Source organism: Theobroma umbraticum, unplaced genomic scaffold (assembly GCF_002168275.2).
Source record: "Theobroma umbraticum cultivar Fairchild unplaced genomic scaffold, ASM216827v3 scaffold_12.0, whole genome shotgun sequence".
Lineage (NCBI taxonomy): Eukaryota > Viridiplantae > Streptophyta > Magnoliopsida > Malvales > Malvaceae > Theobroma > Theobroma umbraticum.
The window spans coordinates 605,548-619,444 of NW_018397272.1; the positions used below are offsets into that span (position 1 = coordinate 605,548).

Here is a 13,897-nt window from a genome sequence, read left to right on the forward strand (position 1 = left end):
TCCATCGGAATTCCGTTGAAATTTCTATAACACCTTGTACTTTAATTACTAGTGCTTAAGTTCAATTAAGAATACTCAAGAAGAATTGAGGTCAAAGCAAATTCCTTGAAGCATTAATTAGTGAAGAGAATGTTTTTGAATACAATAAAGCGTAAACGCATATCTATATATTTAAATATCTTTGTGATATCTGGGTGGCATGCAAAATCGATATTTTGTAAGTGCATGCATAAAAGAAGAGAAATAGAAAATAATTGAAGAGAAAAGAATGATTGAAGGGCCTAATTTGAAAGAAAAATTGTTTGGAGGGTTAAATGAGAAATAAAGAAAAGTCAGAGGACATAAAGGAAAATGAGAGAAATGCAAGTGGAATGACAATGAAAAGAAAGTTAAATAAAACGCAAATGCATGCATTGATGGATCAAAGGAAAAGCATGGCTTTGGTAAAGTTAGCCCATGGTTTCAAGGAAAAAGTGAAATAATGTGATGTGAAAGAAAGATTCAATCATGACATTGAAAAAAATATATATACAAAAGAAAGTGACATCGGGCAATCTGCCCATGAAAGAAAGAAAAGGAAAATTGAAAGCTTTACAAGGCATTTCACCTTGTAGTGTCTTCCCTTAACGAAAAAGAAAGCAAACATTTGCCATGTCTTTTTGGAATCCACCCCCTCTTAGCAAAGCATTGGTCATTGATTTTTCACAAACCTGAGAGCACATTTTCACCATTTTTGCACCACCATGCTTCTCTACTTCAAAGAATCCATCATTCAATAAAGGAACATTGGTTAGCTTCTATTTTGGCTATACCATGGAAAAACCAAGAAATCGAGAGGAAAAGTGAATAAGAGATTATCAAGAATCAGTCAAGTAAAGCAAATGCATATTTAAATCATTTTGTCATAATCAAAATCATAATTATTTTAAAGTTAATAGTGTTCAAAAAGTACCACCCACAACAACAAACCTCATAGTGTCTTATTGTACACTTTCTACCTAAATGACCCTACAAAATCGGTCCACTTTTAACATCTGCTCATTTAGAGCTCATTTCAACATCCCAGGGCCATCCTCTACTCTATCCAAAAAGAGAAACCCTTGCTTCCCTTACCAGTTATTCCATTCCATCAAACTTGTCCCATGTCCCTATCACTAGATCCCTATTTCACAAAAAACTCACTTAAATGTCTAGCCCCTTTCATTTCACTATATGTTTTTCGTTTTATAATCTCCCTTTCTTTCTTTTTATTCATTTTCTCCACCCTTATTCACCCCTTATTCGATACTTACTTTCTCTTTAGCTTCATCACCTAACCAACACCATACTTGACAAAAGGCCAACTCAACGTTCTGGACTATTTGCCACTCCTTTCTACCTTCTGCCATTTTGAGCTCCACAATCTTTTGTATGCCTTCATCCTTTTTTTCAGCAAAGGTCAACCCTAGCTTCTTGCTCAATTCCCAAATATCTTCCACTCTCTTGTTATTGTCGAGTTTTGTTTTCTTCTATCAATATTAGAGATTGATCCTTCTTCAACTACTTTTTTTCCATTATTGTTCTAACCCATTTGCTTTTCCTTTACCTTTTCGCCACACTTTTCCTTGTGCTATTGAAGCTTGTCCTTAAAGTCATTATCCAGTTCTTCATACTCGCACGACTATTCTTCAATTGGAATTTCCCTTTCCCTTTACTTCTAACTACCGATCAGATCTGGAGAGTACTTTTTGACATTATTTCTCTTTCTTTTGCTTTGCCTCACCCTATTTTTCTCCCACTATTCTTCAATTTTGCAGCAAATTTCTTTGTTTTCATCCCCACTGTCCTCTGATTCCTAACCACTCATATTCTTCTCATCACCATTTTCATCACTCTTAGCGTCACCTTTGTCACTTTTTTTTAACTCCTTAACGATCATTGTCATTATGCATCTTTTGGCTTATTCCATTACTCTTCATAACCTTTTCTATTTTGGTTTCTCTCTTCTCTTCCAAACCTAGTTTTTTTTTTAATTTCATTGTCTAGACCTTCACACCTGGCACAACCAATTTCTTCTTTTACTTAGGTAAAATCTTCTACTTTTTCAAAGGCTCCATTAAAACCTAATTTTTCTTTATAACCCATATTGCCTTATTCTTGTCGAAGCAACAACCTATCTTTTCCATTATCTTTCATGCCTGTTACAAAATATTGCTTTTCTAGCCCTTCACTTGTCCATGGGCCATTAATGTTACTTCCTCTATTGGTAATAAATAAGAATTATAATCCTAAGCTAAATAAGATTAAATGAATCAAACTTCTTTGCATTCATCATCAATTTTGAATTGTTCAATTGACACTTATAAATCAAGATTGTCATATAGCAATGTTTCATAACCAACCAAATATTAAGAAAAGTTAAAGTTGTTTGACTCAACCGTTAAAGTGTAAGCTTACCATGTAATTTAATCCTTTAATCAACTACTGCCACATCCCATTTTGGGAGGGATCTTGACCAGGGCATGGACCTATGTGTATATGGCCCACTAATCCCAACTAAGCCTAAATCCATAAATGCATGGACTAGTCATCCGTCACATTCACTGACATAAGTTAATCCATAATCAAAATAATCAATAATTCATCAAGACTAGCACATTATGAAACTTCTCAACGTAAAGTGTGGTTTCTTTCACATTTCATATAAATATTCACATGTAAATAAAACAACTATGGTTCGGCATGCACCCTGTGCCTACCATGCTGTGGACATCCACCATAGTCTTATCATCCAATACACCCATATTCGAGGCTCAGCATAACATGTAAGAACGTAAACAAGTTTATAAACACTATTTATATAATAGAGTTCATTACCAATAATACAGTTCAAAATTAGACTAGACTTATTACGGAGTGTATGACACTAGATGGCTGGAAAGAAGGCTCTACAACACTTACCAAGAATGAAGTGCTCCATTACTCCATAAGTTGTCTAATAAAGCAAGTTATTGATCTGAAACAAAATAGGGAAAAATAATGTATGAGTCACAAAGACTTTGTGAGTGGATACGAGGAATGAGACAAGCCATGGGGGAAGAGCTTTGAAATAAACCATAATTTGCAAAACAACATGATAAACATATAAATCCTTTCAATAGTCATGAATGCATTTGGTAACATTAAATGCATAAAAATAATGTTCATATACAAGCTCAACTGACAAACATTTGCAAGGAGATAATCGAAGGTAAACCTCGACCTTTCAAGCTCAACAACAAATATTCAAATCAAGAATGTGTAATTCACTTAACAACACATCTCATTATTTCCATGCAAACACAATAACTATCAATCGACAAATACAAGTATCACAATTCTCGATATACAAATAACACGTCAATACATGCCATAGTAAATTATGGGAAGAATGGGGACTTTTGCCCAACTCATCCCTGTGGTATTCTCACCCCCACACTGAGATTCATAAAGAGGAGAAAAGGGGTATGTTGCCCAACTTAACCCATGGTATTCTTACCTTCACACCGGGATTCAAGCCAATCACAATAAAATCACAAGAAATGGAAACCTACTCAATCCACTTGCAATAAAATTAGGGGAATGTGGAGACTTTCTCAACCCACATCATAACACCTATCATGAGAACGTGGAGACCTTTTCAATCCACATTCACAATACTCACATGCAAAAGCAATTCAATCAACCACAATCATTGTCTCAACTAACATCTTGTACTTATACTAGCTTGAAGGCCGGAGTTATCGAGGGAATTGTTCAAAACATTGAAACGGCTTGTCCGTTATTGTTGAAAACTATTACATAGTAGAATATTTAATTATACATAATAGTTTTGAAAACCATTTCAAAAAGTTTTCTGATCCACAAACATATTTTTCCTTAGTCAAATATTTCTGGCAACAATGCTTATAACAAATCCTTTAAATCATGCAATCATGCTTTCAACTTTACATACTCAAATAGTTTCAAAAGTGGTGTACCCATTCACCTCGAAAGTTGATTTCTACCAAGTACGGGAAAGTCTGCTGCAATGAAATTTTTGAAGTTTCAAAAGTTCCTAAATACCCAAATAAATATTTTTCGTTAATACTTAGTCTAGGAAACACATAATAATCATTTTATGCTACTTTGAGCTATTTGGGTTTGGCTAAACTAATTTTTTAGACTAAATCTACTATTCATCATAATACTCATTTGTATAAATCCATAAAATCAATATTCTTTCCTTAAGTGAGCTATAGCTAGTGAGAAAATCAACCCCAATCCTCTAGTTTACATACATCAATAATTCTGGAATAATAAACTATATTTTCAGAATAAAAAATCGAGGGTTAAAAGATTCAATAGTGAGAAATATCTCATTTTTCATTTAAAACCCAAAACCAAGCTCAAATCTTTCAAAAATAGTGATTTTGAGCAAAAGGGTTTTGAAAAAGCTTAAGAGTTAGGGTTTTACGTTCAAAATGCGCTAGAGGGTTGCCCGGCCTCAAAAAATATGATACGTTTATAAGTTAGGGTGTGAAAATACATTTTTACCTCATTTATTTTTTTGAAATTGACGAAATGTATAGATACATTGGCCGATATATCAATACATTTGGTTCTAGAAAAAATGTGCTGATATATTATGAACATGTATCGATACATGCTCATCAAAAACTTTTTCTGGACTAAATGTATCGATACATTTGAGACAGAATGTAGTTTTTGAGACAAATTGCCTATAAAACCTGCCTTTGCTTATTTACATTAAATACAATCTAAGTAAATATCTTTTTTACTTTTTACTCTCCATTTGCTTAAGATATTTAATGTAAATAAGCAAATAACCCCCCAATTTGGATGCAATAGAAATATCAAAAAAAAATCTAAATTTTGGTTTTAAGAACAAAATAAAAAAATTTCAACAAAAATTACATTTGCAACTCCTATTTAGCATAGCAAATGTACACCAAAAATTATGTAAAAATCATTTTTGATCATCTAAAAATCAAAGGAATAATTACCATCATTTTTCATTTCTAGAAGATTGTTCTGAAAATGTCACATATTTTAACCCTTCCCAATTTAGAAAATTTTCTACTTCAAAAATGATAGATAACCAAAAGTGTCAATGAATTTTTTTCAAAGGTAAAACTAATTTTCATAGCCAAAATATGTGTTCTATGTGCTCATCAAAAGATTTCCTAACTTATCCTCTTACTCAATGTGGGATTTCACATTCTCCCCCCTTATGAAAATTCGTCCTCGAACTTTAATAACATACTAACCTTCGTTAAATAGATTTGGGTACTTTGCTTACATGTCATCTTCGGCCTCCCAAGTCAACTCCTCACTTGAGTCATTGGACCATTGCAACTTAACCAATACTACCTCTTTAGTGTGTAGCTTCTTCACTTGCTTATCTAATATAGTTACCAATACCTCCTCGTAACTCAAATCATTTTCCAACTGTAGAGACTCATGCCGAATGACATGCAATGGATCTAGTTGGTACTTCCGTAATATCGAAACACAAAACATGGGATGAACACTAGCAAGATCCGACAGAAGTGTTAATCGATATGCTATCGTGCCAACCCTTTCCAAAGTCTCAAATGATCCAATGCACCTTAGGCTCAATTTGCACTTTTTGCCGAACCTCATAATGCCTTTCGTTGGATAGACTTTCAAGAACACATGGTCATCAACCTCAAATTCCAATTCTCGACGTCTATGGTTAGCATATGACTTCTGATGACTCTGTGCCGTTAACATCCTTTCTCTAAACAACTATATCTTATTGGTGGTCTCATGAACTATTTTTGGCCCGAGTAAATTCCTTTCACCAACCTCAAACTAACATATGGGCGATTTACATCTCTGCTCGTAGAAAGCTTCATAGGATGCCATTTAAATAGTAGACTGAAAACTACTATTGTACGCAAACTTAACCAATGGCAAGTGTTGGTCCCAAGTAACTCCGAAGTCTATGACACAATCTCTCAACATATCTTTTAATGTCTAAATAGTCCTCACAAACTATCCATCTATCTGTGGGTGGAAAATAGTTTTGAAATTTAACTTTGTTCCCAAAGCTTCTTGAATTTTTCCCCAAAACCCACTAGAAAATTGCATGCCCAAATATCACACTATGGTGACTGGGACTCCATGCAATCGCACTATATCATCAATGTATAGCCTAGCAGATTGTACTACCACATAACTGGTCTTTACTAGAAGAAAATGTGTAAACTTAGTAAACCTATCTACAATCACCCAAATAGAGTCACACCCCTCACTTGTTCGGGGTAGTCTAGTCACAAAATCCATATACATGTGCTCCACTTTCACTCAGGAACAAGTAAAGGTTGTAATAATCTATTAGGCCCTTGATGCTCTACCTTAACCTGTTGGCATACCAGACACTTAGTCACATACTCGGTTATATCTCTCTTAAGGCCTTTCCACCAATACACCTCTTTCAAGTCATGGTACATTTTAGTGGCGCTTGGATGAACAACATATGCTGCCATGTGGGCCTCTTCTAGAATCTCCCATCTCAAATCATCAATATCTAAGACATACACTCTAGTTCCATAACTAGGTAATCCATCAGTGCTGTTAGTCAACAATCATCCTTTCCTCCCTTAAGGTTCCTCCAAGACCTTAGCCACAAAATCATCCTTGTCTGAGGCTTCCTTAATGTGATCCATCAACATTGATCTCACTCTAAAATGGGCTAACAATGCCTCTGTATCATCAACCTCAAATCAAGTGCCTAGATCACCCAACTCTTGCATACCTTGCACCAATGATCTCCTTTCAACTATGATGTGAGCTAAACTCTCCATAGATTTTTGGCTCAAGGCATCAGCCACCACATTAGCTTTGCTAGGATGATACAATATAGTGCAATCATAATCGTTATGAAACTCCATCCATTAATGTTGCCTAACGTTGAGATCCTTTTGCTCAAAAATTGTACTTAAGACTTTTATGATTCATATAAATCTCACAAGTCTCACTATATAGATAGTGCCTCCAAATCTTTAGGGCAAAGACTATAGCAGCCATCTCTAAATCACCTATGGGGTAATTCTACTCATGATTTTTGAGTTGTTGAGATGTGTACATAATCACATTACCATGTTGCATCAAAACACACACAACTTCTACTCGTGATTCGTTGAAATAAACTGTGCAACCACCTGAACCACAAGGTAAATTCAACATAAGAGCGATGGTAAGTAAAGTCTTGAGCTTCTCAAAGCTCTCTTAACATACATCTATCCATAGAAATGTGACACCCTTCTATGTCAATTTAGTCATAGGATTAGCAATCTTGGAGAAATCCTTAACAAATCTCCTATAGTATCTAGCCAATCCCAAGAAATTTTGTATTTTAGTAACTGAAGTAGGCCTTGGCCATTTCTCTAATGCCTCAATCTTTTTTGGGTCTACTATCATGCCATCTTTAAATATTATGTGACCCAAGAAGCTAACACTATCAAGCCAAACTTCACACTCCAAAAACTTGGTATATAATTGATGTTCCCTCAAAGTATGTAGGACAATCCTTAAGTGTTGCTCAAGTTCATCTCAACTCCTTGAGAATATCAAGATATCATCAATGAATACAACTACAAATTTATCCAAATATGGTTTGAATACTTTGTTGATCATGTCCATAAAAGCTGTAAGGGCATTAGCTAAGCCAAATGATGTAACCAAAAACTCATAATGACCATACCTTCTGGAAATAGCATTTTTGGGTATATTGCCGTCTCTAATCATCAATTGGTGGTACCCCGATTGCAAATCAATCTTAGAAAAACACTTAACCCCTTTCAACTGATCAAACAAGTCATCAATATGTGTGAAACGGTACTTTTTCTTGATGGGCACTTTGTTCAACTGCCTATAGTTGATACAAAGTCTCAGTGATCTATTTTTTTCTTCATAAACAATACTGATGCACCCCATGGTGAGGCGCTAAGGCATATGAAACCCTTGTCCAACAAGTCCTCTAATTAGTCCTTAAGCTCCTTAAGCTTTAGTAGTGCCATATGGTAGGGTGGTATAAATATCAAATTGGTGTCCTGCACCAAATCTATACAAAATTCTTTCTCTTTCTAAAGGTAATCCAGGTTACTCCTCCAAGAACACAACAACATATTCTTCCATAACTGGCACATCTACTATATTACCCACATCCACCTAAGTATCGAAGACTGTTACCAAAAATCCCTAGCAGCTGTGTCTCATGAAACTATTGGCAGTCATGGTTGACACCACACTACTTGAAGCCATGTTGTGATCTCCCTAAATATAGACCGATATCTTTCCAAGGTACTTAAACTTTACCCTCTTGTGGTGGCATTCCATACTAGCATAGTTGGGGGATAACCAATCCATCCCAAGAATCACATAAAACTCTAGCATATCCATCAATTCTAAATTTGCTTGAATCTCTTTCTCATTAACTCGAACCACATAAGCTCTATTCTCATACCTTGCCATAAACACCTCTCTTAAAGGTGTGGAAACTACTGCATCTTGCTCCCTTTTAGAGTGCCCTATACCTAACTTAGATGCAAATATGGAGAAACAAATGAATGTGTAGCACCAAGATCATACAACACACATGCATCAATAGAACACATAGGTAGAATACTTGAAACAACAACATTGGATGCTTATGCATCTTATGGGATCAATGCATAAACTCTAGCTTATCCTCAACTAGTTGTACCATGAACACCATGTCTAGATGCTCTACCTTGAGTGCTGTTACCAACACCCCTACCCCCAGCTCCTCTAGCCTCTCTGATCATCTGTGTGGTAATAGGAGCAGGCGCTATAATTGGCTGAGCAAGTCTTTTTGACTATTGACCCTCATGACAATTCCTTATCACATGTCCAAGCAAACCACAACCATAATAAGATGGGGTACCTTTTTGGCATTGACCTTGATGCCTCTTATTACTAGTAGAACACAATAGAGGGGACTGATGATCCTGCCTTGAACTTTGCTGTCTAGGGGGCTTACCATCCCCTTTGTCATGTTTACCATCACTTGCCAAAACTATTCCCTTGATGAGAAGACTAAGTATCTCTAGGTTGTCTTGTGGAAGAAGATCCCCTATTACCCCTAAAATCCCTATGACTCTCAATCTTGGCCCTCTTCGACCTATCTTTAGCTATTTTAGTCTTAACAATCCTCATCTCTATCTTTTGAGCACAATCCACAACTGAGGCATAAAAATCAAACTCTCGAGAACTTACTCCCTTAAACAAGGGCTCCACTAACCCATCAACAAATCTCCTAATCTTCATCTCTTTCGTAGAGATAAGATATGGTACATATCGAGCCAACTGTGTAAATTTAACATCATACTCTGCCACTGTTATCCCTAAAATGTATACTAGTGTCAGTTAAAATTTCACTACACAAGTATACATATCGAATAGATAGTATATTTGTAAGCAAAGTATCGACCTCACAGAGAATTGATCTAAAATTTTACTAAGTACTAAAATTAGAACAAATTAATCTTATCCAAACACTCAAAATTAATTGATTAACTACAACTAATTAACTAAAATTTAAACTAACATGAAAAATCAAAATAATAATAACTTGAGTAAGCATCAAACCAAACAAGCCTAGGATTACAATATCCCTCACACTTCATCTAAATCTTACCTCTCTTCCTTAACTTATTTCAATGGTTTAAGTTGCTAACCTCGAGTCCTAAATTATTTATTAAGGTCTTCCAACTCATCTTATAAAAATATCTATTTTAACCAAAACACTATATCCCCATTCTCCCCCCTTATGAAATCGTCCTCGAACTTAATAACATACTAACCTGTTAAATAGATTGGGTACTTTGCTTACATTCATCTTCGGCCTCCCAAGTCAACTCCTCACTTGAGTCATGGACCATTGCAACTTAACCAATACTAACTCTTTAGTGTGTAGCTTCTTCACTTGCTATCTAATATATTACCATAACCTCCTCGAACTCAAATCATTTCCAACTGGTAGAGACTCATGGCCGAATGACATCAATGGATCAGTTGTACTTCCGTAAATATCGAAACACAAAAACATGGATGACACTAGAGAAGATCCACAGAAGTGTTAATCTATGCTATCGTGCACAACCCTTTCCAAGTCTCAGAATGATCCAATGCACCTAGGGCTCAATTTGCACTTTTTGCCGAACCTCATAATGCCTTTCGTTGGATAAGACTTTGCAAGAACGACAGGTCATGCACCTCAAATCCAATTCTCGACGTCTATGGTTAGCATATGATTCTGATGACTCTGTGCTGTTAACATCCTTTCTCTAAACAACTATATTCTTATTGGTGGTCTCATGAACTATTTTGGCCCAGTAAATTCCTTTCACCAACCTTAAACTAACATATGGGCGATTTACATCTCTGCTCGTAGAAAGCTTCATAGGATGCCATTTAAATTAGTAGACTGAAAACTACTAATTGTACGCAAACTTAACCAATGGCAAGTGTGTGGTCCCAAGTAACCCGAAGTCTATGAACACAATCTCTCACATATCTTTTAATGTCTAAATAGTCCCCTCACAAACTATCCATCTATCTGTGGGGTGAAAATAGTTTGAAATTTAACTTTGTCCAAAGCTTCTTGAATTTTCCCACAACCCACTAGAAAATTGCATGCCCAAAATCACACTATGGTGACTGGGACTCCATGCAATCGCACTATATCACATGTTAGCCTAGCAGATTGTACTACCACATAACTGGTCTTTACTAGAAGAAAATGTGTAAACTTAGTAAACTATCTACAATCACCCAAATAGAGTCAACACCCCTCACTTGTTCGGGTAGTCTGTCACAAAATCCATATACATGTGCTCCACTTTCACTCAGGAACAAGTAAAGGTTGTAATAATCTATTAGGCCTGATGCTCTACCTTAACCTGTTGGCATACCAGACACTTAGTCACAAACTCGGTTATATCTCTCTTAAGGCCTTTCCACCAATACACCTCTTCAAGTCATGGTTAACATTTAGTGGGCGCTTGATGAACAACATATGCTGCATGTGGGCCTCTTCTAGAATCTCCCACTCTCAAATCATCAATATCTAAGACATACACTCTAGTTCCATAATCTAGGTATCCATCAGTGCTGTTAGTCAACAATCATCCTTTCCTCCCTTAAGGTTCCTCCAAGACCTTACCACAAAATCATCTTGTCTGAGGCTTCCTTAATGTGATCCATCAACATTGATCTCACTACTCTAAAATGGGCTAACAATGCTCTGTATCATCAACCTCAATCAAGTGCCTAGATCACCCAACTCTTGCATACTTGCACCAATGATCTCCTTTCAACTATGATGTGAGCTAAACTCTCCATAGATTTTTGGCTCAAGGCATCAGCCACCACATTAGCTTTGCTAGGATGATACAATAAGTGCAATCATACATCGTTATGAAACTCCATCCATTAATGTTGCCTAACGTTGAGATCTTTTTGCTCAAAAATTGTACTTAAGACTTTTATGATTCATATAAATCTCACAAGTCTCACTATATAGATAGTGCCTCAAATCTTTAGGGCAAAGACTATAGCAGCCATCTCTAAATCACCTATGGGGTAATTCTACTCATGATTTTTGAGTTGTTGAGATGTGTACATAATCACATTACCATGTTGCATCAAAACACACACAACTTCTACTCGTGATTCGTTGAAATAAACTGTGCAACCACCTGAACCACAAGGTAAATTCAACATAAGAGCGATGGTAAGTAAAGTCTTGAGCTTCTCAAAGCTCTCTTAACATACATCTATCCATAGAAATGTGACACCTTCTATAGTATTTCATCATGAATGCATTGGGTAGCGTTAAATGCATAAAAATAATGTTCAAATACAAGCTAAATTGATAAACATTTGCAAGGAGATAATGAAGGTAAACCTCGACCCTTCAAGCTCAACAACAAACATTCAAATCAAAAATATATAATTCACTTAACAACACGCCTAATTATTTTCATATAAACACAATAATTACCAATCAACAAACACAAGCATCATAATACCCAATATATAAATAACACATCAATACATGGCATAGTAAATTATGAGGAGAATGGGGATTTTCGCCCAACTCATCCATGTGGTATTCTCACCCTTACATCAAGATTCATAAGGAGGGAAAAAGTGGCATGGTGCCTAACTTAACCCTATGGTGTTCTTACCCCCACACTAGAACTAAAGCCAGTCACAAAAAAGCCATGGGAAGTGGAGACTTACTCAATCCACATTATCATAAATCATGGGAAGTGGAGACATAGTCAATCCACTTGATAATAAAATCAAAGGAATGTGGAGACTTTGTTAATCCACATCACAACACCCATCATGGAAATGTGGATACCTTTTCAATCAACATTCGCAATACTCATATGCATGAGCAATTCAATTAACCACAATCATTATCTCAACTAACATCTTGTACCCATACTAGCTAAAAAGCTGAAGTAATTGATGAAATTGTTCAAAACATTGAAAGGGCTTGTCCCCTCTTGTTGAAAATTACTACATACTAGAATATTTAATTATACATAATAGTTTTGAAAACCATTTCAAAATGTTTTCTCATCCATAAACATATTTTTCCTTAGTCAAATATTTTTGGTTACAATGCTCATAACAAATCCGTCAAATCTTGCAATCATGTTTTCAAGTTGACATACTCAAATAGTTTTGAAAGTGGTGTACCCACTCACCTCGAAAGTTGATTTCTACCAAGTATGCAAAAGTCTACTCCAACAAAATTTTTGAAGTTTCAACAGTTCCTAAATACCCAAATAAATATTTTGCATTAATACTTAGTCTAGAAATCGTATAATAATCATTCTATACTATTTCGAACTATTTAGGTTTTCCTAAACTAATTTTCTAAACTAAATCTATTGCTCATCAAAATACCAATTTGTACAAATCCATAAAATCAATATTCTTACCTTAAGTGAGCTATAACAAGTGAGAAAATTCACCTAAATCCTCTAGCTTGTATACATCAATAATTCTAGAATAATAAACCATATTTTTAGAATAAAAAATCCAAGGTTAAAGGATTCAAAAGTGAGAAAAATCTCAATCTTCATTTAAAACCCAAAACCAAGCTCAATTTTTTCAAAAATGGTGATTTTGAGCAAAAATGAATTGGAAAAGTTTAAGAGTTGGAGTTTTATCTTCAAAATGCGCTTGAGGGTTACCAACCCTCAAAAACTGTGATATATTCATAAGTTAAGGTATGAAAATATGTTTTTATCTTTTTTATTTTTTTGAAATTGACGAAATGTATCAATACATTGTGAACATGTATTGCTACATGTTCATTAGAAACATATTATGGGCTAAATATATCGATACATCACGTATATGTATCGATACATTTAAGACAAAATGCAGTTTTTAAGATAGATTACCTATAAAACCTGTCTATCTTATTTACATTAAATACCATCTAAGTAAATACCCTCTTTACTTTTTACTCTCCATTTACTTAAAATATTTAATGTAAATAAGCAAATAACCCCTATTTGGATTCAATAAAAATATCCAAAAAATCAAAATTCAAAACAATCAAAATCTAAATTTTGATTTCAAGAACAAAATAAAAAAAGTTCAACTGAAATTAAATTTATGGCTCCCATTTACCATAGCAAATGTACACCAAAAATTATAAAGAAAATCATTTTTGGTCATTTAAAAATCAAGGGAATCATTGCCATGTTATTTTATTTCTAAAAGATTGTTCTATAAGAATCACATATTTTGACCCTTCTCAAGCTTAAAAAATTTTCTGCTTTAAAAGTGACAGACAACC

General features: G+C 34.9%; 1 protein-coding gene across 1 annotated transcript; it reads right to left on the reverse strand.

The window, feature by feature from the left end:
• Positions 1-5,316: 5,316 nt before the first annotated feature.
• On the reverse strand, positions 5,317-6,938 carry LOC149526461 (uncharacterized). Its single transcript, XM_089785366.1, has 3 exons — positions 6,803-6,938; positions 6,420-6,574; positions 5,317-5,760 (listed from the first exon to the last, which is right to left on the reverse strand). The coding sequence occupies exons 1-3, from the start codon at positions 6,936-6,938 to the stop codon at positions 5,317-5,319; spliced, it is 735 nt and encodes a 244-aa protein (XP_089641492.1).
• Positions 6,939-13,897: the final 6,959 nt, after the last annotated feature.